Genomic DNA, 20,390 nt, shown 5'->3' with positions numbered 1-20,390 from the left:
CCAAGGAGCAGAAGCTTCCCCCATGGTCTCACTATACCCTACCCAACACCTTGCTGAATGTGGAGATGATTCAAACCCTTCCCTCTCAGAGTCAAGGGGATACCCCATGCAAGGAAAGACCAGGCTGTTTGGGTTTTTTTGTTGGGTTTTTTTCAGAGATTTTTTGTCTTTTTAATTTCATCTTGGTACGCGATTTCTGACAGTGTGTCAGCATCTCCCGCTGGGTCAGCCATCTCTGGAACCCGCTACATTCAGTGTCAGATCGTACGGTGGTGATGAGCCAGTGTTTGAGCCTCACAGTCACTTGCATGTCTTTACAGGTTGTTGCTTACATCGTTTGTGAACAGCAGCACAAAAGGACACAACGCATGAAAACGAGAGTGGGGATGAGGTGAGGGTCAGCTGAAGGCTTGACCCTAAGGAGAACTTTCCCCAGGTTCCCATGGCTTCGGCAGGGATGAACACAGGAAGGGAAATGCCTCCTTTCTCTTTTGCCTGAGGGGTGGTGATACAGGCTGCAGTGTTTTCCAGAGCCATGACAGCAGTTCACACTGGTCTAGCACCCATATTTGAGGGTACAGGATGGGGTTGCTGGCGGAGGCAGGCTGGGTCCTGCTGTGGGAAGGAGAGAGATGATACAGAGAAGCATGGCTGAGCTGTGATGGGCCCAGATGTCCACCAGGTCCAGCAGTGTTTTCCATCTTGCACTAACCCCACACTGAACATGTCCAGATAGGGACCTGGCCACCATGCTGTCCCCATCAACCTGTTGGCAGAGGAGCAGGTACTTGGAGCCAGCCCTGCTTTGGGTTTCAATTGCACCTCAAAACCAGTAGGGAAACCCGAGAGCACCAAAAATAACCAACCCCAAAATCCAAACCTATCGCCTGAAATGAACTGATGTTCCTTCCCTGCCACTGGGCTTTTGCAACCTAAACATAACGTTTATAAAAAGTAAATTATTTCATCTTATAACTTAAGTGCATTGAGTGTTTCCTTAAATATGGTTCACGCTGAAAATAAAGTTACTTTTGCTGTACAGTAAATTTCTGATAGACTTAGAAATAAACTTTGTTGATACAATCTGGCAGGTGTGGCTGTGTAGGACATCACCCACAGCCACACAGCTCTGCACACACACACACGTGTGTGCCCATTCACACACACATACACACACACAGCCCCATCCTCAGGGACGGGGGTGATGTTAGGGGTTTCTAGCTTTCTATATTCACACGGGAACACCTATCTTAAAAGTCCCTGTGTTTAAACAGTGAGCGCTCAAGCTGGTAGAGGGAACAGAGGGAAAACCCTGAAGTGAAATTTTCCCCTTGTTTCTCCAAGGCATTGTCAGCTTTTCAAATTTCAAAGCCTGGCTGATGCTGCAGGCTCTCCCCATGAAGATCAGCAGTTTCCTCTTTCTGCTGTTCAGACTGAAGGCGGTGTGGAGGGAATACGGCACTGGGATGCTCCCACAGGAGCATCCCCCTCCCCCTGCCTTTCCTCCTGCTGAAACAAGAAATTTGGTTCCCCGTTTGAAATTTGAAAATCCACCAGCCAGCTGCAACAACCACTCCTGTCCCTAATCCTAGGCTCCTAAGAGAAACATGAAACTATGCAACCCATAACTTAACTCGCTCCTTGGGAATCCCAAGCTACAACATATTGTTTGACAGCATGTCAGCAGTGTCACTTTCCCCTCCCTCCCAACCCCAGGGGCTCTGCAGCCCCTCCTGGAGCAGCGCAGCAGTGGTGGCTGCCGTGTGCTGGGGCCCACGTCACGCTCAGGAGGTGAAGTAGGAGTTCTGCATGGAGTAGAGGTGGTCAATGGGATTCCCCACTCGTGCCTGGAGCGGCCCCGCATCAGTCGTGGTGAGGAAGCAGTCACCCAGGTTGCTCAGTGAGGTATCATCGCTATCCAAGTCATGGAAGAGGGGTTCAGCACCTTGGGAAGCAGGGAAGAAGCAGAAGGGCTTCAGAGCCTGCTTTTTCCTCCAGCACCGTGACAGTGCCTGGTACACCCAGCTTTTGCAGTGTAAGGATTTAGCGGTGAGGGGACCACCATCTTCCAGCATCACTGCATCCCCCTGCATGCCTCCACCACACAGCCCCCCACCACAGCCCAGCATCTCCATGAAGGGCAGAAGGCAAGAGGCAAACCCCAGAGCTTTACCATAGGGGTGCATGTGGTCTCCGGGCATCTGTGGCGGGGTAAGCCCTTGCCGGAAAGGGTCGGAGCCGTAGACACTTTGCTCCATGCCCAGCAGCTGCTGGGGTGGGGGCAGAGTGGTGTAGTGGTTCAGCATTCCTTCCAGCCCTGCGCTTCCACTGCCATTGGTCTGGGCTGGAAGATAAGAGCAAGTTGCCAACGCAGTGGGGATGCTGCTTTTTGAGGGGCCCAGCTGCCTTGGGAAGCCCAGAGAGGGCTGTGAAATAGGGAGATCCTGAATGCAAGGAGAACTGGGTGTGAGGGGGTACCTGAGCTCAGGCGCTGTGTGTTTTGCTGATCTTGCTGCTGCTGCTGCTGCCTCCTGGCAAGCTTCTTCATCTGGGTGAGAAGAATGGGAAAACCAGGGTGAAGTCATGCCCGGGCCAAAGTCAGGAGGGAGGGGAGCCCCAGCACCAGCCTTAGTGGGGGCCTACCCCTTGTACCCACCTTTGCTCGCTGATTCTGGAACCAGACCTGCACCACACGGACACTCAGCCCTGTCTCTGCTGCCAGCGTCTCCCGAACCTTGGAGGAAGGAATGACAGCAGCATCTCAGCCCACTCTGCCTTTCAGGGAGGCTTTAGGAGGGAACAGAGCAGCCAGGACAAGTCCTTGGTCAGCATCCAGGACATCCCCAGGGGCTGAAGGCAGCTGAGCATGGGCCCTTACCTTCCTGCAGGGCTTGGAGGAGACCTCAAACGATGCCTTGAATGCCCTCCGCTGCTGTGTGGTCAAGATTGTCCGCGGCCGCTTGGGACGCTTGTGATCCTTCCCATCCTCAGCACCCTTCCCTGAGGTTTGGCCCAGTTTGCAAATGCTGTCCTCGTCGTCACTTTTGCCTAAGAGGGGGAAAAAAGAAGCAGGTCCTTTACAGACAACACATCATGCACTACATTTTCCAGCATGTCCAAAAATATCTGGGGGACTTAAACTGGTGTTGGTGGGAATCTTCCTGTGAATGTGTGAGAGGAGCTGAGGTTTGGGGCTGCCTTCCCCACAGCAGCTCAGAGAGGGTGAAAGCTGCTGTGACTCATAGTTTGGGGCTGCTCAGTCAGCCAATGTGCTTTTACGTTCTTCTTTGCCCCAACAGTCTGAACAGCTGCAATGTGAAATCCTAGGACACCTGATTTTCCCTCCATCAGACCCAAATCTCTGCCTGCTCTACAGCTGGTGACCAGGCCTGTATTTTCCCCTTTCCATGGAGTTTTAAATCTCTCTAGCCAGAAGCTCAGGCTGCTTCAAGGTTCACCCCTCAGGTACTTGCTGCAATGTGCTGCCCCACTGCATTCCCAGGCACTGGTGTGTATCTCCCTGCTGCTCTCCACCGTGCATGGCTAAAATGCCTTTGGGCAGAAGCTGCTCCAGGAAAGCATCTTACCAGCCCGCCTCCTTTTCTGCATCACCACCATGTTGACAGCGTCACATGCTCAGCCATTGTGGCACGGCTGAAATGCAAGTCTGACAACACAGGTCCTTCCCACTCACGAGCTGTTATTCACTTACAGCCTTTTCCAGAAAGTTCCTCCACCATCCATTCAGGAACTGATAACAGAACTGAGGTGCTGGTTTGGTACAGATGCAGGCTACAAGGCTGTGCTTCACTCAAATCCTGTCCCAAGGCTGTTATGCCTCTGGGAGAGGGGGATGCATCAGGGAGTTGTAAGCCTAGCTCATAGTAATTCATGGGGAGGGCAGATCAGGCTGAACCCCATGGCAAGACCTAATCATGGATCACACACATCACAAAAGCATAAATCCAGTGGCAGCCCAGTTAGGAATGGGGAATGACAGGAGCAGCTCTGCAGAGCAAGGTGAGGCAGTTATTCCAGTGGAGGAGCAAGGATGCTCTAAGGTAACAGTTACCTCTTCCCTCCACACTGCTCGGTTCTCTCCTGGGCTCATCAGCTGATACAGAGACCTTCCCTGTGGCTAGGGCTGGGCAGGCTGGGACAGGGGGAGATCTTCATACTGGTGATCCCCAAACAGCCTGGAGCTAGGTGCTGGTCCCCAGGAGACAAAGCCTTGCTGCTGCTGTGAGCTCCCTGCACAGCCACAGTGTGCCCATGGCAGCAGTGGCAATGGGAAAGGCAAACTGCTGTTTTCTTCTGTGTCCCAAAACAAGGGACATAGCAACACAGTGGGTCTGAGAAGCCCAGTGCCAGAGATGCTGAGTGTAGAGCCTGATGGCTAATGGGGCTGAGCAGTGGCTGTCACTGCCTCCTCAGTGCCAGCCTGCTCTGCTGAGCTGCCTGCTTTCCTGAAACCTGAAGGAGCTTAATTTTGATGGAAGGGTAGAGAGTTTTACAAATACTGGGAGGAGGAATGTCAACCAATGGAGACATTTCAGTGCCTGAACCCCTTTACATCCTAATGGGAGGCAAGTGCCCCAGTCCCCTCCAGTTTGCAAGGGGCAGAGCCCAGCAGGGGAGAGCCAGAGGCTCATGGACACCATCAAGCAAATGATGCTCAAAACCAATGCCAAGGGGAAAACCCGCTTGGAGCAGCCCTCCAGAGCCCTGCCCCCACACAACACCTGCTCCGCAAATCCCTCCCAGTGTCAAAGGGAAAGAAGGAAAAGCGAAGCCGGATTTGGCAGGGTATTACTTTTAATTAACTCTCCCTTTCAAGCCTTTCCCTACCAAGGAGGGGGGAGAAATTAATGAGTGTCTGGGGCTGCCCCTGACGTCACCTGGGAAGGGGCCGGGGCAATGGATATTGTGCAGCATGCCCTTGGTCCGACCCGCCAAGCCCGCATCCCGCCGCCAGGGCCAGGACATTCCTCACTTGGGAGGATTTAGGGAGAGGAGAAACGTTAGGACGCTTTTAATTGGAAAGTGGGGTCCTCTTTCAGAGGGGCTTGTTTACTTAGGCTGGGCGGCGGAGGCTCAGGGGAGGAGGTAATTGAAGCGAGGGTTTGGGAGATTACAGACAACATATGGCTTGCTTTTTATCTGTGCTTTCTCATAAAGTGGCCTTTGGTGCGCGCCGGCTGGGGGAGGGAGGCCGGGGGTCTTCAAAGCAGCAAGGGGGAAACAGGGGAGACACTGGACAAGCGCATCGCACACTGCTGGTGAAGGGCATCTGAGACCAGTGCCAGAGTGGAGACACTCCCTCTGCATCCCCCGGCGTGGTGGTGGGGTCCCCAGGAGGGACGTAGCAGGAGGGGGCAAAGCCGCCTCATGGTGGGAATCCATGCGGGATGTGCACTTGGGCTGGCCCCCACTAAGCCACCATCCCCAAAGCCACACAACATCCCAAGACAGGCTGCTGGTGGCCACTAAAACCAGGCAGGAACAACAGTGGGGCTAAGCTATGGGGTCTGTGGGGAGACAGGAAGGGCTGGGACCCCCCAGCCTGTAGCTGCCAGGGGATGCTGGGGCTTTGGGTTGGGTTTCCACCCAGCCAAGGGGTTGCCGTGCCCTTTTGACTCCCACATTGGCCCTTTGCATCCCCTGGGTCTCAGCTGGAGTTTCCACCTAAATTAGTATTTCCCCTGGAGGTTTTTGCTAGTTGTTCTCAGTTTGGCTAGAGCCCCTGGCAGGGGGCTGGACCACTGGCCAATGAGTCGCTGGGGAGGAAAAGCTCCCCAACCTTTCCCAAACTGCCCTTTTCCCCTATTAGGAATAAACCCAAACCACTGTGGCCAATTCACTTATTTTCCTGCAAGATGTCTCCTCATCAGTTCCTATTTTAACTGAAAGAGTCTGCATATCCCAGAAGGAAAAAATAATAATTCTTCAATTCATGAAGGACTTTCCCAGGGCTAAGGCAAGAGGCAGCGCCAGCGTGCTGCATCCTGCTACTTTCCTGCCTCTTCAGCAACTCCAGTGTTGGACCACCACTCAGCGGCTGCCTTCAGCCACCTCCTCCCATTGCCTCCCTCTTTACTGTTTAAATATCATCACTGTTATTTGGGAGGAAGATTTTTTTTCTTTCAAGCAAGTGGGATTGCAGAGGAGCACAATATTAAAGAGAAATAAGGGCTTCGCACAATTTTTGCTCCATATCCACTGAAACCACCCTGTCCCCTCCAACACCTGCTCCAAGCTGCAGCATTGCCTGCGCCTTGCAGTGAGCACTTGGCTTTGCCATGTCTGTGGCCTGCCTTGCTTCACACCTTGACAACCTAACCAGCTCCTAAGCAGGCTCGTAACACTGATTTCTATTTTATTAAATCCAAAGCTTTGCTCTAGCAGGGAAAGAACAGGTTTCCCCCAGCATGCTGTCAGCCCTTCCCAGAGCACAGCATTTCAAAGTTGATTTTTTTCTCCACAAAGCAGATTTTCCCCCAGTGATGGGTTTTAAGAGTGACCCAGGTGCACAGCATGGGGTTGTGCAGCCTCTCAAGAAACAGGGCTCCACAGGGACAGCGTTAACACAAGGATTTCTGCTAGCAGATCATTTCCACCCTCCTGGCACCCATTGCTGGGCTTTCTTACTAAATTTGTCTTCCTGGGAAACATTCAGATTTTATTTGCATTGACTGTGAATACATATTTTAATGCTGATCTGATGCTCTGGGCAACCTGACCTGGCAGTGACACCCTGGCTGGAGCAGGATGCCAGTCCCCTGCCCACCTACAGGTGCCAGCTAGGTGCCACCTCTCCTGCAGCCCCCCTTGGCTCTTTGGTGTCCCAGCAGCGTCACCACACTGGGTCTGCTGTCTGGGACGGTGAGGCACAGTGGAAGGACACAGAAGGCAGTCATTGGGATGCTTGGGACCATGACTTTTTTCAGAAAGAAAACTCTTGTTTACAGTATGTTTCAGCAGAGGCAGCTCCTCTGTTTCCAAAGGCAAGGAGGTGAGAGATGTCACCTTTGGCCAGCATGACCCTCCCTCCTGCTCCTGGAGAGGATGTATGCCCCTCAGGATGGGGTGCTGCTCCCCAGGCCAGGAGCACAAATCATTACAGAAAGAGCCTATTGAGATGGGATGGTCCCCAGAGTATCCTCTAGCACTGCAGCCCCTTCGCTCCTGAGGTACCCGCTCATGCTCTTGCTACTGAGGTGGGAGAGACTCTGGGTGGAGAATGCGATGTGCTTTTCCCTTTGGACCATGGGGAAGAGTTTCAGGGTAATGAGCCCAAACCCTGCTTCTAATGAGCAACACTGCACTCACAGGGGCCTCAGAGCGGGACCAGCCAGGGAGACACTGGGCACGGGCGGCCCCTTACCAGAATCCGACAGAGCCGGGCTCACCAAGCTCAGCAGCTCCCGCTCCTTCTCGTAGTCGCTCTTACAGAGGAGCTGCCCTTCCTTCAGCACAAACTCGTCGCCCTTCTGCAGGCGCCGCTCACAGACGCAGCAGCAGAAGCAGCGCAAATGGTAGACGCTCTTCTGGGCGCGCATCACCAGCTCACTGGGCGCGATGGCCTCCAGGCAGCCGGCACACTTCACTGCGAAGAGCCTGCGGGAGCAAGAGGAGATGCCGCTGGGATGCCCGGCAGCACCGCGGCTGCACCCACAGGCGGCGCAGCGTTTGGGACCCGGGGCAGGGAGATGGGCATCACAGGATCACTGCGTCACCCCGTTGGTGCTCTGATTGCACTGACGGGCTGGGCACAATGACACTGTCTCCCTGCATCTTGCCCTGTGCCAATGGGGATTGCTGCCTTTGGGTCTACTTTAGCATTTTTGGTTGATCTGTTACCAGGTGCTTACCATGAACGCAGTCAAAGGACGAAGATGTCAACATCTGGACACTCCAGTAGAAAATCAAACAGGTGTCAAACCCAACAGTCCAGCTCCCACCACCACAAGACATGGGACACACAGGAGTTTTATCAAGCCAACCCTACATTTTTACCTGCCTCCAGATCACACCTAGATGTAAGGAGATGATGGAGGTGGCAATGGAGCCAGCAAGCTCATTCATGCCTTTCAAGAAGCACCTGGAGAAAGCATCAGTACTGTAAGTCACCCACAAACCACCCCATCCTTCTGGCCTGGGTCACTGGAACAGCCCTGTTTCTGCTTGCAAACATATCAAACACCCAATATATCATAAAAATCTCTACGGCAGCAAGTTTTGGGTTAAGGCTGGTGACAGACTGAAGACTCAATGCGTCAAAAGGAAAAGATAAATCTCAGCTTGTTCCTTGACATTGATGGGACAGTGTGTGAAGCACCACTAATTGTACAATTCCCAGGTTTCAACACACTGGCTTTATACTTAAAAGTCAAAAATAATAATGACAGCAATAACACTGTAGCTTGAAACGGAGTTTTTCTGTCTCCAACTTTAAATGTCCTTACCAAGAAGTTCAGTAGCATGATCATTGATTTACAGCTGGGGAAACTGAGGTGAGCAGAGAGGAGGCAGCAACATCACTGCTGGTTTGAGAGGATTTGGAGGCACCTGGAGCTAATCCCTGGGCTGGATGTTTTAAGTGAGTGGGATGTTTCACCCAGTAGAGATGTTTGAAGATACCCCCAGATATCTGTATTTTTGGCTTGGGCCCCATAAGGAAAAGAAAAAGTCACTGTTTACCCAGCCTTGTCCTAAATATCTGTGGGAACTGGACATTATTATTCCCCTGTCTTGATGACCTTGGCCCAGAAAGAGAAGTCAGAAGTCAGCACACATCCTGTGAAGGTTATCTCCGAGCATCGCCCATGTCCCAGCCTGGGGATGCCCTAGGGACCTGCATGGGGAGCGATGCATCCAGCCTTCCTCTGACCCCAGATAGCTCCCACCTCTGTGGTCCCATCCCACGTGTTATTCCCAGGGAAAACCTGAGGTGCTGGGGGGCTGCGGTGCTGGGATGACTGGCTGGGAGGGGAAGGGCAGCCCTGCACCCACCACTGGGTTTTCAATCCTTTTGCTTTTTTTGGCAGTTACAAAACCGAAAAAAAACCCAAAAAATCCAACAAAAACAAAAACCCAACAAAACCCTCATAGGACATGAAAAGCACCGAGTCAGCCCCATCCCAACAGGGAGAGGACCAGACGTAAGCAAAACCCTCACAGCAAAACCATCAGAAAATGGAGATCATTTTAAAAAGTTTTTGTGGTGAGCTCGATAGCCCATAAAACAAGGAGACAAGGGGCAGAACAAGGCATGTGCGTGTCTTTGTGTTCCAGAGGTACCTCCCAAAGCAAAGCCTCCCGTAACACCAGAGATGCTACACAACAGAAGATCCCCAGCAGCAAAGGTGCACGCACCTTGCCGCAGCCCATGCACAGCCTCTGCTCCTACGAAATCCCAGCCAGGTTTCATCTCACTTTTTCCTTTCATCACTTCAGTTGCCCAACAGCTGATAAAGAAGGCGGCCCGCTGTGCGAACTGCCAGAGGGGGACAGGCAGGTTCTGCCTTGCAGGCAGCAAGCCTGGGAGAGTCAGCAGCAACTGGCTGCATCTATGCCCCTCTCTTGCCTGTGCGGAGCCAGTGACCCTGGGCAGAGCAGTGTGCTCCACGGTACAAGGAGCGCAGTTATGTGCAGGAGCAGAAGATAATGCCGGCCTCCCCGTGCTGAGGGCAGGGTCAGCCACAGAGTGTCACCTCCCAGTGCTCAGTGCTGCAGCTGGTGAGCACCCAGCTCCAGAGGCAAACAGCTGCCTGCCAGACATGCACACCTCTGCCAGGGTGACAAGGCACACTGCCACCTGCCAGTGGTGCCTGCCAGCTTCGAGGGTGCTGAGGGTTTGAAGGGCTGGGAATGGGGTATCCAAATGTACCCCACTTTATGTGGTGTTGGCTCCCTCTTGCCTTGGGGTTTCTCATGGACACTTCATGCCAGCATGTGGGCTATGCACACTCCCTCCCCAGTTTTCCCAAAATGGTGGGGGCGAGCATGAGAATAGGGTGCATCACTCTTGCCATGATAGCCAAATCCTGGCAAACTCGTAAATTGTAGCATCCCCCAAGAAGTAGGAAAGAGGTGTTACGAAGTTTTTATAAAACACCAGTGTCACTACAGAAAGTGGAAAATCGTCAAATAAAAGGTGGAGGTTAGGGAGTTTATAATTCTGTGTAATGCTGTTAGTAGCTTTTATTTTTGTACACTCAGTTTTAATTTCCCAGGTTTCCATACAACTCTCTGTCTCTAAGACGTATGTATTTCCAAGACCCCAGTGACTGCCCCGCTAGGAAAGGGATGTATATTCCTTCTAAATCATCCCTTCTGAAGGGTTATTTTCTTCTTGTCCCAGCTCTGAGAAACACAGGCTTGCACTAATATTTCTGTAATTGTCTCTCATGTCAAAGTGGAGGTGATTTGATTGATCTGGTAACACATTCTCGCCCTGTTGAAATGAAGCTTTACCTGCTCAGTAATAAAATATTGATAAGCTATTACATTACTGCTATCCAATCTTCACAAGTGAATGTGTCCAAAATCTCTATTTCCAGGACACTGATTAAAGAACCATAAACTTTTGCCAATTAAGCCCAGCAGCACCAACCAAGCGATGGATGTTTCTAAGCCCAAAGCATGTTGCAAAGCAGGAAGGTGTGAGATTTAGGTAAATGGCTGCCTAATATTACACACTTAGAGCCGTACTTAAGTTGCTGAATAAATTACTTTCTTTCCAAACTGCTGAGTTCCCAGCAGCTCCCACTGAGAGATGCCAGACGGACCAGTCGTCTTTCACTGTCCAGTGCAGGACTCCCCCATCCCTGGGCAATGTGAGATGCAGAGAAATCCCCATAAAACCTCTTTCACAGTATGAAACCATAAAGAGCGCCTTATAAACCCATAATAAACCAAGATCCTAGGCAGTAAAAGGTCACAGCATAAAAACTTCAACCTACCACAGGTAGTAATGGGGAGAGTGCAAAGGGCATCCCAGATCTCTACAGTCCTGGAACAGCCCTGGACAGTATCAGCTCTTATACAGGGACTGGGGAGGAAGAGCATGCATGGTTAACATCCCCCCATAGATAACCCCATGCATGGGTAACCTCATGCATGGATAATCCCACTTGAGAACAACCCCATAATAGGGGCAACCTCACATAGGATAACTCTAGCACAGACAACTCCTGCACAGGTAACCCAACTGAACCACCCCTGGTCAGCCAGAGATGGGGCGGAAAGGAAGTTTTCTTCCAGCACCAGATCTAGCAATTGATTTAACATTTTTGCCTGATCAAGGCACACCAGCCTGGATCCAGAGATGTTTTCCTCCACCTCTGTGATCTTCAGCTCTGTGCCCAGCTCCCTCCTTGAAGAACACATGAGATACTTTGTCCCCTCTCTCCCTCTTTGTGCCTCCCTTCAGCTGCAAAGGGGACTTTGAGATGACATTTCTTTATAGGAGGCTGCACTGAAGAGAAGGGTTGGGACTTCAACAGGTTTTAAACCAAGAAAAAATTACCTACCCTTAGATTTCAATAGAAGTGCTTTCATTCCTGCCATCATAGGGATGGCAGAAGACAATTTTTCCTTCCATAGCCTGAGGTTCAAAAGCTACATGAGGCTTGGCTAGCAGCCTTTGGGTTTGTTTAACCACGTAGGAAGCTGGCAGGCACAGTGCAGGACACTGGACAGGGTGACCCGCTCAGCACTGTGATGCTCGGTAGAAACCCGGCCTGCCATGGGCAGCTCAGTAAAAGTCTCATTGAAGCACAGACAGTGACAATCTGTAAATCAAAACAAACCCACTCAACCTAGCAGAAACTGGGACAAAAACATGGTGATGCAAGCAATTTTTTTCGCAACAGACAACCTTTTGCTTCTGATCTTACAAACATTCCTGTTTCTATACTGATTAATCTGCATTATTATTACTATTATTTTGTATTTAGGTCCCTTTTGAAATTAAAATCCACAGTTTTGAAACAGAAGGGGGGAGGGGGGGTGTGTGGAGGGGTGTTCAAGAAGATTTTGAAACAAAATATTTTGCCATTTCCAGAAATGCAACATTTCTGCTGGAAGGTTCCCAAACAAACTAGCCAGCCCTACAGATGTCCCCCTTTTCTCTGGGACAAAGTCTCACTTCTCCACGCAATCCCTCTTCCTCAAGAAAGCCATCCCAGACCCCTCCTTTCGGGTTTCCCATCCACACAGCATCACTGAAACCTAGAAATTTCTACACGTGTCTGAAGCCGCCTCTGGGACAGCTCATCCCATGTCCCCTCTGACACCCATGGAGGGGGAGGTGTGCGGGCAGCCCCAGTTTCTCATCAGAGTCACTACCCCCTCTTTCTCCCTTTATTTTGAGCTGACAGGCTGAAAGGGGCTGTGATTGACGGGCGCTTCCCGTCTGCTGTCTGTCTGCGTGTGTCGCATACAAACACAGCCCTTTGGAGCCTCCCCGGGAAGGGGGCAGTGGGTCAGGGATGCCGATATTAAATAGTGATGGACAAACCTCAAACGCTGCGCAGAGGCTTGGCTCAGGCAGCGGGTAAGGCAAGGCAGCTCGGCTAGGCACAGGAATAATTTCCTGCCTGCCTGCACCAGCCTGGCCCAGGGATGTGCTGAGAGGGTGCCCCAAGTGACCACACAAGCTCCTGGCTGAGGGCTGGAGCAGGCGCCGTTGGTACCAGTCCCTGTGAAGCAGCTGCCCTGCTCATCTCCCTGCCAGGACTGCCCACAGCAGATGCATCCACAGGGATGCTGGGTTTTCCAGCACCTTGGTGCAGGGACCTGTCTAACTCATCTCTTGCTCTCAGCACGGCCCAGGAGGAGTGTGAGAAGACGTCAACCAACCCATCCAAGGTGTAAAGAGCTCCAGCCAGGCCATGCTCACAGACATCTCTAGTCAATGTCTCTCTGGAGAGCAAAGCCATGACCTTGGCATGAGGACGAGCCAATGGACATGCATGGCACGAGAGGTGCGGGAGGAGGCTGGAGGCAGGCACCGGCAGTAAGCCGCAGGGCTCCGTGTGTATGGATGTCGGATTGAGTTGTCTTGGCACTGGGTCATCTTCTCACTCACTGTCACTCATCAGAAAGGGGGAGGGCAGCACCAGGTCCGCCAAGGGCTGGCAGTGGAAAAATGCCAGTTGTTGTCAACCCTGCACGCATGGCTTGGGAAAGATTTGCTGTCCTGCTGCTGCTGGGCTCACATCACTTTGTCCTTCCCTCCAGCCCTTCTGGGGCAAAAGGATGAGGCAGAGGGACTGTGGCCAAGAAGGAAGGGAGAGGGATTCACCCCCTATGTGTGGTGCCTGCAAACGCAGACTCCGGCCATAGGCACTGGGGACAACGTGGATGTTCAGCTCCCGGGAAGGGTGCTGAGGCCATGAGAGGAACTAGGAAAGGGCTCAGACCACCTCTGTGCTGCAGAGAGCAGGCTGGCATGTCCTGGGGTTAAGGAAAAGAGATTGAGGGCAACCCAGCACCAGCGAGCCCAGGAGCTTCCAAATCCACGCCAGGTCTCCAGACTCTCAGGCTGACGCAGGAAAGCACCCCCAGCAGCCCTCCCTGTGCATCCCAAGCCCTCAGAGAGCTCTCTGGTGCCATGAAGGAGGGATGTTTTCCCTGGGACTGTTCTTCTGACCCTTCTCCGTCTCCCGGCTCCCTCCCCCTCTACCCTGAGGCGGACAAGTGTTCGCTTTACTGCCTGGCAACGGGGCTGGGGCTAAGCTTGCTAAAATATGAGTGTTTTTTGGCTGGAGTACCAGAAGGCTGCAGTCCTACAGAGAGAAAAAAATTGAGCACTCCATGCCATGGCTCCAGAAAGGGGGAGAATTAGGTTTCACACCGAGCAGGCTGGACCATGGCATTCTTTAGTTAATGCTTAACAAACGCCCAAACAATAGCGGCCAACTTCGCTGCGTGTTTGTAAAATGTATTCTCAGCAGATTCGGGTTTATTGGGGAATTCACTCACTTTGCAGCAAGTGATGTTTTCCTTTTTTTTTTTCTTTTTTAATTTCCCTTCTCCTCCCTCCCCCCCCAGCTCAAGCCCTTCTCATTCCTGCTGCTTGAATGCATCTTCCGACACTTCAAGGGGACATAGCAACCAGGCTGAAATGGGCTTATTTCATCCCTTAGGCTGATGCGAGCTCGCCTTCACGGCCCTCGTGAGTAAGTTCTTCCTGGGGTCCAGTTTAGCCGCTGCTGGCAGCCAGGAATGGGGAGTCCAAAGTATCCTTGGCCTCTTGCAAATCCACCCCTGAGCAGCTGGCTGGTGGCTGTATTCTCTGGGAGACCAGTGAAAGCAAGGAAGGGAGGTGAAGCCTGGGTCCTGCTTTTAACCTTTCTTCGCCTAACACAGCTCTCTCAGGGCCCAAAGCCGATGGTCCTACCCCATCCAGCATCATGTTCTGCCATACACCCCAGCCCTGCACACATCCCAGCCTCGGAGAACCCATCACAGTGGCAGATGCCAACAAGCACAGTTTGCTTTCAAAGGCAGAACTGCCGTCAGTGATGGCTGGGGTGTGGAGGCAGGGGGACAGCCCCGTCCAGGGACCCCAGAGGCTTTTGAGGTGTTAAACTCAGGGATAAACTGGGCGATCTATGCATGGGAACCCTGCAGAAGAAACCCTAAATGAACTCTTGCCTTGATGAGAGCACCTAAGATGGTCCTACATCCCCTCCTGGAGCCTGATGCTGTGGCAGAGGATGCCAGTGACAAGGGACACGCTGGGGACAGCGGACATACAGGGAACATGGTGGCAAAGAGGAAAGGGGTGCAGCAGAGGAGAGGGGGTTGGCACTGGACTGTTTAACCTTCCCTCTGCTACACATGAACCATCTGAGCCTTCACAGGAAAGGGCACCTTCAACCCTGCCTCCTGGATGAGGTCAAAAGTGGTCACTGAACACCCCCCCCAACCCTGCAGAGACCACACTGTGACACGCAGGGGCACCACTAAAATGAAAGGGTTAAATAAACAGACAAACGAAGCCTTCCCAGCAAACAGCTGCTGCCAAAATACACTAGCAACCCCCAAGCCTTCTCTACGCCAAAAAAAAAAAAAGGTCAAACAAGTGCATGGCTTCTAAGGCTGCTTTAAGTTGCTCCATTTCTGATGAAGGATATACTATTAAGACTTTCACCAGCAAGGTCCTACAGGAGCTGAGAGCTATGGGTTCCCTCCAGGCCCTTGGAGAGCCTGATAAAAATCCTTTACTGACTTCCTGGGCAAGGCCATTAGAACAAGACCAAAATGCTGATTTTACTCCATTTCCCTAAAGGCTGCTTCTTTTTGTGCCCCTCTCCTTCCCTCCCCCTCCCTCCCCGTAACAACACGTAGCATAATGCAGGGAGCTGGGCCCATCTCAGATCTGGTTTTGGAGGCAAGAGGGATACAGGTAGGAGGGGGAGAGGTGCACACAACACTGTTGTCCACAACACTTTGTCCAAGCGCAAACACCATCTGAACGGAGACAATCCAAGGATCAATCCCACCCAGCCCATGGCACAGCAATTCTGCATCCCAGCCAGTACATCTCCCACAAAGCTGAATTTCGAGCAGTGACCCCTTCCCCCTCCATGCCCCCAAGAAAACAAGGATAATTGAAAAAACACAATATCACTAGTCAAATTTAATATTGAGAGTGAGTGAGCGGGAGCCAGAGGTCAGAATTAATTACACCCCACCATATTTCAGCACGCTGCCGCGGCTCCGTGTCCTTTCCTTGGGGAGCAGTGCTTCCATAGAGAGGTCGACAGACATTATTAGAAAGGACTGATTTAAACGTACCCCCAGGAGCTTTTCAGCTTGTCTCTTCAGAGCCTTTGTTTGTACTGAGATTAATGGAGAGGCAAATGATGGAAAAGCAAAGTCACCAGGAGCAAGAGGATGTGCCATCGCCGCCACCACCCCGATTTGGCTGGCTTTGTAAAGGAGGGCAGGAATAACTAGGAGAGAAGGAAATGCTGTTTATGGCATTCATTTTGCAGATAAAAATGTGATGATCTTGAAACCTCATTTTTGCTTTCCAAGAAATGGATATCCTGGATAAATATCCTGCAGGCTTTTTCTCCTGCCCCCTTGGGGATTTTACACACCCACTGGTTTTTCGATGTGCTGTATCACTTGGGTGGAAGGAGCTACTTTCATTCTCTTCCAGCTTAAGGTACCCCTTCTTGCAAGTCATTATATTTGCTTATGAATTTTTTGTAAACCTCCTGTGATGGACAATGAATATAGAAACAAAAAAACAAAAGCTTTCCATTTGGCACTCAGAGGGTTACAAAAAAAACCCAAACCAAAACCAAAACAAACCCAAAAAATAACAAAAAATACTCCCCCAAAAAAACAAAAACAAAAGGAAAAGAAAGACCATTCAGATCAAGTGTAGACATATCCTTCCTCAAGTATAGCCAGCCCTGAGCAACCTAATCCAACACTCAAGCCAGCCCTGTTCTATGCAGAAGAAGGGATGGGGACCTCTTGCCCCTTCCAGCCCTGGCTCCCCCATGGTGCCATAAATCCACTTCCACCTTGTACCAACAGGTTTAAAAAGGGATCAGGCAAATCCGGGGGACCAAGCCCACCCCTAGCCTGGTCCCACAGGACCGAACCCTTAGGACCACCCAAATTCCTGAGTGCCCAGGGCTCCCCTGGCTTTCTGAAAGCATCACTTACAAGGGCACGTACCCTGGGTGCAGCCGTGCCTCAGCAGTGGGGCTCCTGACTGCTCTCACATCTCCTAGGCTACAATTAAGGCTTGTGTTTTCCTTTATTAAACAGAAAACCTGTGTTTCCCCCAGTGGTTCTCTGAGCATCCAGGGACAGGGCCACAGGAGCCAGCATTTCCCAGGCATTTAAAATTCACGGGACATTCGTGCTGACGTGCCAATGTGGCAAACTCTCATTAGGAGGCAGCCAATATCCTGTCGAGCTTCCTGGTGCTCTGGCAGCTATAAAAATTGCTCAGCTGTATGAAAGCTAAACAGAGTAAACTAAGCCCGACATAGAGACCAGCTGCTTCGGACCGGCTCAGCAAGCACAGATCTGTGGGAGCACACAGGGCACTGCCAGTGAGGAGATATCGGTCTCGTGGCTGGGTTATTTCTTGCCTTATCTTTTATTTCCATGTGTCCCAGTTCACCGTCACACAGGGTTTTGCATAAATATTGTCTGTGTGTGTTGTCAAGTTGTTGGGATGTTGTAGATTTTTTTTTCTCAATAGCATTTCCACAATGGGAAGCAGCTGTTGTGGTTAAAAGGCTGCTCCGGAGCAAAAGCTGTGCTGCACATCCAGATATCTCAAAAGAGGCATCCTTCATTCATAGCTCCGTGCACTAGAGAGCACTATAACATGTGTTTCGATGAAGTTTGTTAACTACTCAGCTAAACAAGCACGCTGGAAATGCCAGAGGAATATGCTCTGGAATGAATGGAAATATTCATCTAAAAAGATGTTAAACTTAAGCCACCTTTTTTTTCTCCCCCCACCTCTGCTGAGCTCATGTTGCATCTCTCTGGTAACACGTGCTCTCAGGCTGGGGTTTCGGGAGAAGCAAATGCTTGGTATGCATTCTGCACCCTCATCAAAGCGGCATCCGAAACAAGGCTGCGGTAACAGATAAGGGTGAGAGGGGGGTACTCACACCATCGGTGGTCCAGGGAAGCATCAGCAGAGGAACCTGGCAATGAGCAGCTAGCACAGGCAGCTCACTGACCATGATCCCAACAAGCAACCTGCTCCCAAATGACATGGAGAAGCAGAGCTGCTCTGTCTTTGTGGGGCTGGGCATCTGCTCCCCAGGGGTATTGAGCATCCTAGAGGAGTAGGGTAGGTATAAATAAGGGATAAGCTAAATAGGGATAAAACCTGAGGAAAATTTGGTTATCAAGTGTTAAAAATTCACTTGCTTCGCTAGAGCTTTCTCTTCTTCAGCCTGGGGAAGTTTGGGAGGGAAGCCTGCATTTTTAGCCAACACCCTCTTGAAAATTCAGCATTATATTTATTTGTGTAATAACTGCATTTCAAGGTGGCTTCAGCAGCCATGAACACCCCCAAAAAAGGCTTTAACTGATGCCAGTAAACAAGAGGCAGTCTCAGATCCTGACATCAGTTAGAGGTGTCAGTATCCATTATGGGGGACGGATGCTCAGAAAACTCCAAACTGGCCTAAAGGTGTTTAGTGCCAGAGCTCGTTCAAAGTTTTCCCATAAAATCATATCTCTTCCTTCTATTTGCTCTATTTTACACACACACACTCATGTGTGTATACATTATATGGTTTTTTTTTCTGAAAAACCTGTTTTCCACAGATTTTTTTCAATTCAGACATGAGCCCAAAGTTCGTAGTTCTCTGGTTCAACTCAGTTGGGTACTGAAGGGCTACAAGGTGGAACAAGGTGGGGCAAGGATGGCCTTGTTCCTGCGCCACTCCTGGGCTCATACTACTGTCCTGGTACAGGTGCGTAGGGCTGGTGCTCACTTTGCCAGGCTACCTGAGACAGGTCCCAGTGCTGCCAAGGCACCAGGATGAGCCTTCAACAGATTCGACACTAAGAGCAAACAGGCTTCCCTTGGAAACAGGTTGCTGCTGCTCGTCTGCTCAGGGTTATCGCAGCGCTGGGGGCAGCAGCCCTTCCCAGCAGCCTCCGGTGGCTGTCGAGGCAGGATATTACTTTGTTGCTTATTCATTTTATTGCTTCTCCTTTCTAAATATTTGCTTGGCAGGGGAAGGATTCCCTTTACACAGTATCTGCTTTTACAGGTCAATTGAATTTCTGGCGCTCTCAATCTCTCTTTCCCTCCAATTGCATTTGCAAAACAAATATTGATTGTACCAATTAGCTGTGAACCCCTCGCAGAAGACAGCTCAACACCTTTAGCTGGGAGAAGGCTCTCTCAGGCCCAAAGCGTGAACTAGTAGATGGAGGGACAGGAGCCTACCACAGAGCAGCAATGTTGGGGCAGGGCTCTGCAAACCGACGGTAGGACCCTCTGGAAGACAACAGAAAAATAATGTTGTTAATCCATCCAGCCAGAACACAAAATCTTTGAAGGGTGTTAAGTTATATCTGGGATGTCCCCTCACACCCGAGACAAGTGTAAATTACCCCATGCCTATCCTTCACTCTGGAACCTAATGACTGCAACCGAGGGAGACCACAAATGGCACCAACAGAATAACAGGTAGAACATTAGATCCATCAAGCCCAAAGCCACCCATCCCCAGCAAAAGTCTCAACTCTTTCACTGACACACCAAATGCACCAACTCACTGGGGCACGGGTGGGTAAGAAAGACACCCCCTTCCCACTACGCAGGTTCGGGGAGTCCCTTCTAGCTCTGCTCTTTTGCCTGGTGTGTGATAAAGAAGCAGCTCTGGGCAGCAGCATGCGCATGATTCTCCTGCCTGCCGCAGCAACATTTGCTGTCTGGAATAGCTGGCAGATGCCTTTTTTTAAGGGTGGACTAGACCGTGATAAAAAAGAAGTACACAGTTGGGTGCTTGGCCACAGAGCAAAGGACCACAATGAGACCTTCTTGCAAAATCACACCCTTTAAACAAAATTAAAACCCAATACAGTTATTTTTCTAATGTCTTTAGGCTTTGCCTGTGCAGTGCTGGACTTCTCTGAGCTGCCTTCACCAAACAAGGGGCACATCCAACTCAAGCACCACGTCACACTTTTCACATTTTAACACTTATTTCATTGCTCTGGAGTTTTGTTGTGGTTTCCTTGGGAAGTTTTGTTAAAATCCTCACTGCCACAAGGAGAAAGGAAAGACATCTTGGTGGAAAAATCAGTCTGCATTAAAAACTTGCTGCGTTATGCTCTGACGCAGTCTAAATAACTTATAAAAGAACAAATGAGATCACTGAATTGCACAGCAGTGTGAGACACAGTGGGGATCCTTCACCCTACACACAGAAAGCAGTGCCAGCCTTTGGTGGCCTTCTTCTGTCCCCAGGATGGGGGTCCCCAGCACAAGCTGGGATGGCGATGCCACCTCTGGTATCACTCCAGCAGGAGCTGTGACAGAGCCCCACAGCTCACAGTCCACCAGATCACCACTGGCAAAGCGTTCAGAGCACACTGTTAAATGTGTCCTGCCTGTGTCAAAAGTCACAGCCCAAGGCAAAGGCACAGAGCAGGCAGCAAAGCAGCAGGGGGGCTGCTGGATTAGCCACCAAAGTGGGAGTCTCTGTCCACATCCACTGCAATAGTGCAGGAGAGAGGCTGGGCACAGCTAGCAGCCAGTCCGTCCAGGAGAGGACACCCAGACTGCTGGGGATGCCCAGCCAGGGAAAAAGCCTCTTTTTCCACCTTGCAGCCTCAAAATGATGCTGCAAATCCCAGGAAGCAGAGAC

At 51.1% G+C, this 20,390-nt stretch overlaps 1 protein-coding gene across 1 annotated transcript in view; it reads right to left on the bottom strand.

The window, feature by feature from the left end:
* Nucleotides 1–1,784: 1,784 nt before the first annotated feature.
* LMX1A (LIM homeobox transcription factor 1 alpha) overlaps nt 1,785–20,390 on the bottom strand; it is a 42,987-nt gene continuing 24,381 nt past the window's right edge. Inside the window, exons 4-9 of the mRNA XM_065672604.1 lie at nt 7,385–7,617; nt 2,879–3,048; nt 2,657–2,734; nt 2,479–2,548; nt 2,174–2,344; nt 1,785–1,945 (exon numbers count right to left, since the gene is read on the bottom strand). Coding sequence (XP_065528676.1) covers nt 1,785–1,945; nt 2,174–2,344; nt 2,479–2,548; nt 2,657–2,734; nt 2,879–3,048; nt 7,385–7,617 — 883 coding nt within the window. The remainder of the gene's footprint in view (nt 1,946–2,173; nt 2,345–2,478; nt 2,549–2,656; nt 2,735–2,878; nt 3,049–7,384; nt 7,618–20,390) is intronic.

This window comes from Lathamus discolor, chromosome 3 (genome assembly GCF_037157495.1).
Source record: "Lathamus discolor isolate bLatDis1 chromosome 3, bLatDis1.hap1, whole genome shotgun sequence".
Classification (NCBI taxonomy): Eukaryota; Metazoa; Chordata; class Aves; order Psittaciformes; family Psittacidae; genus Lathamus; species Lathamus discolor.
Note: the sequence above shows the minus strand (reverse complement) of the source record. Positions and strands in the feature narration are given on the sequence as shown.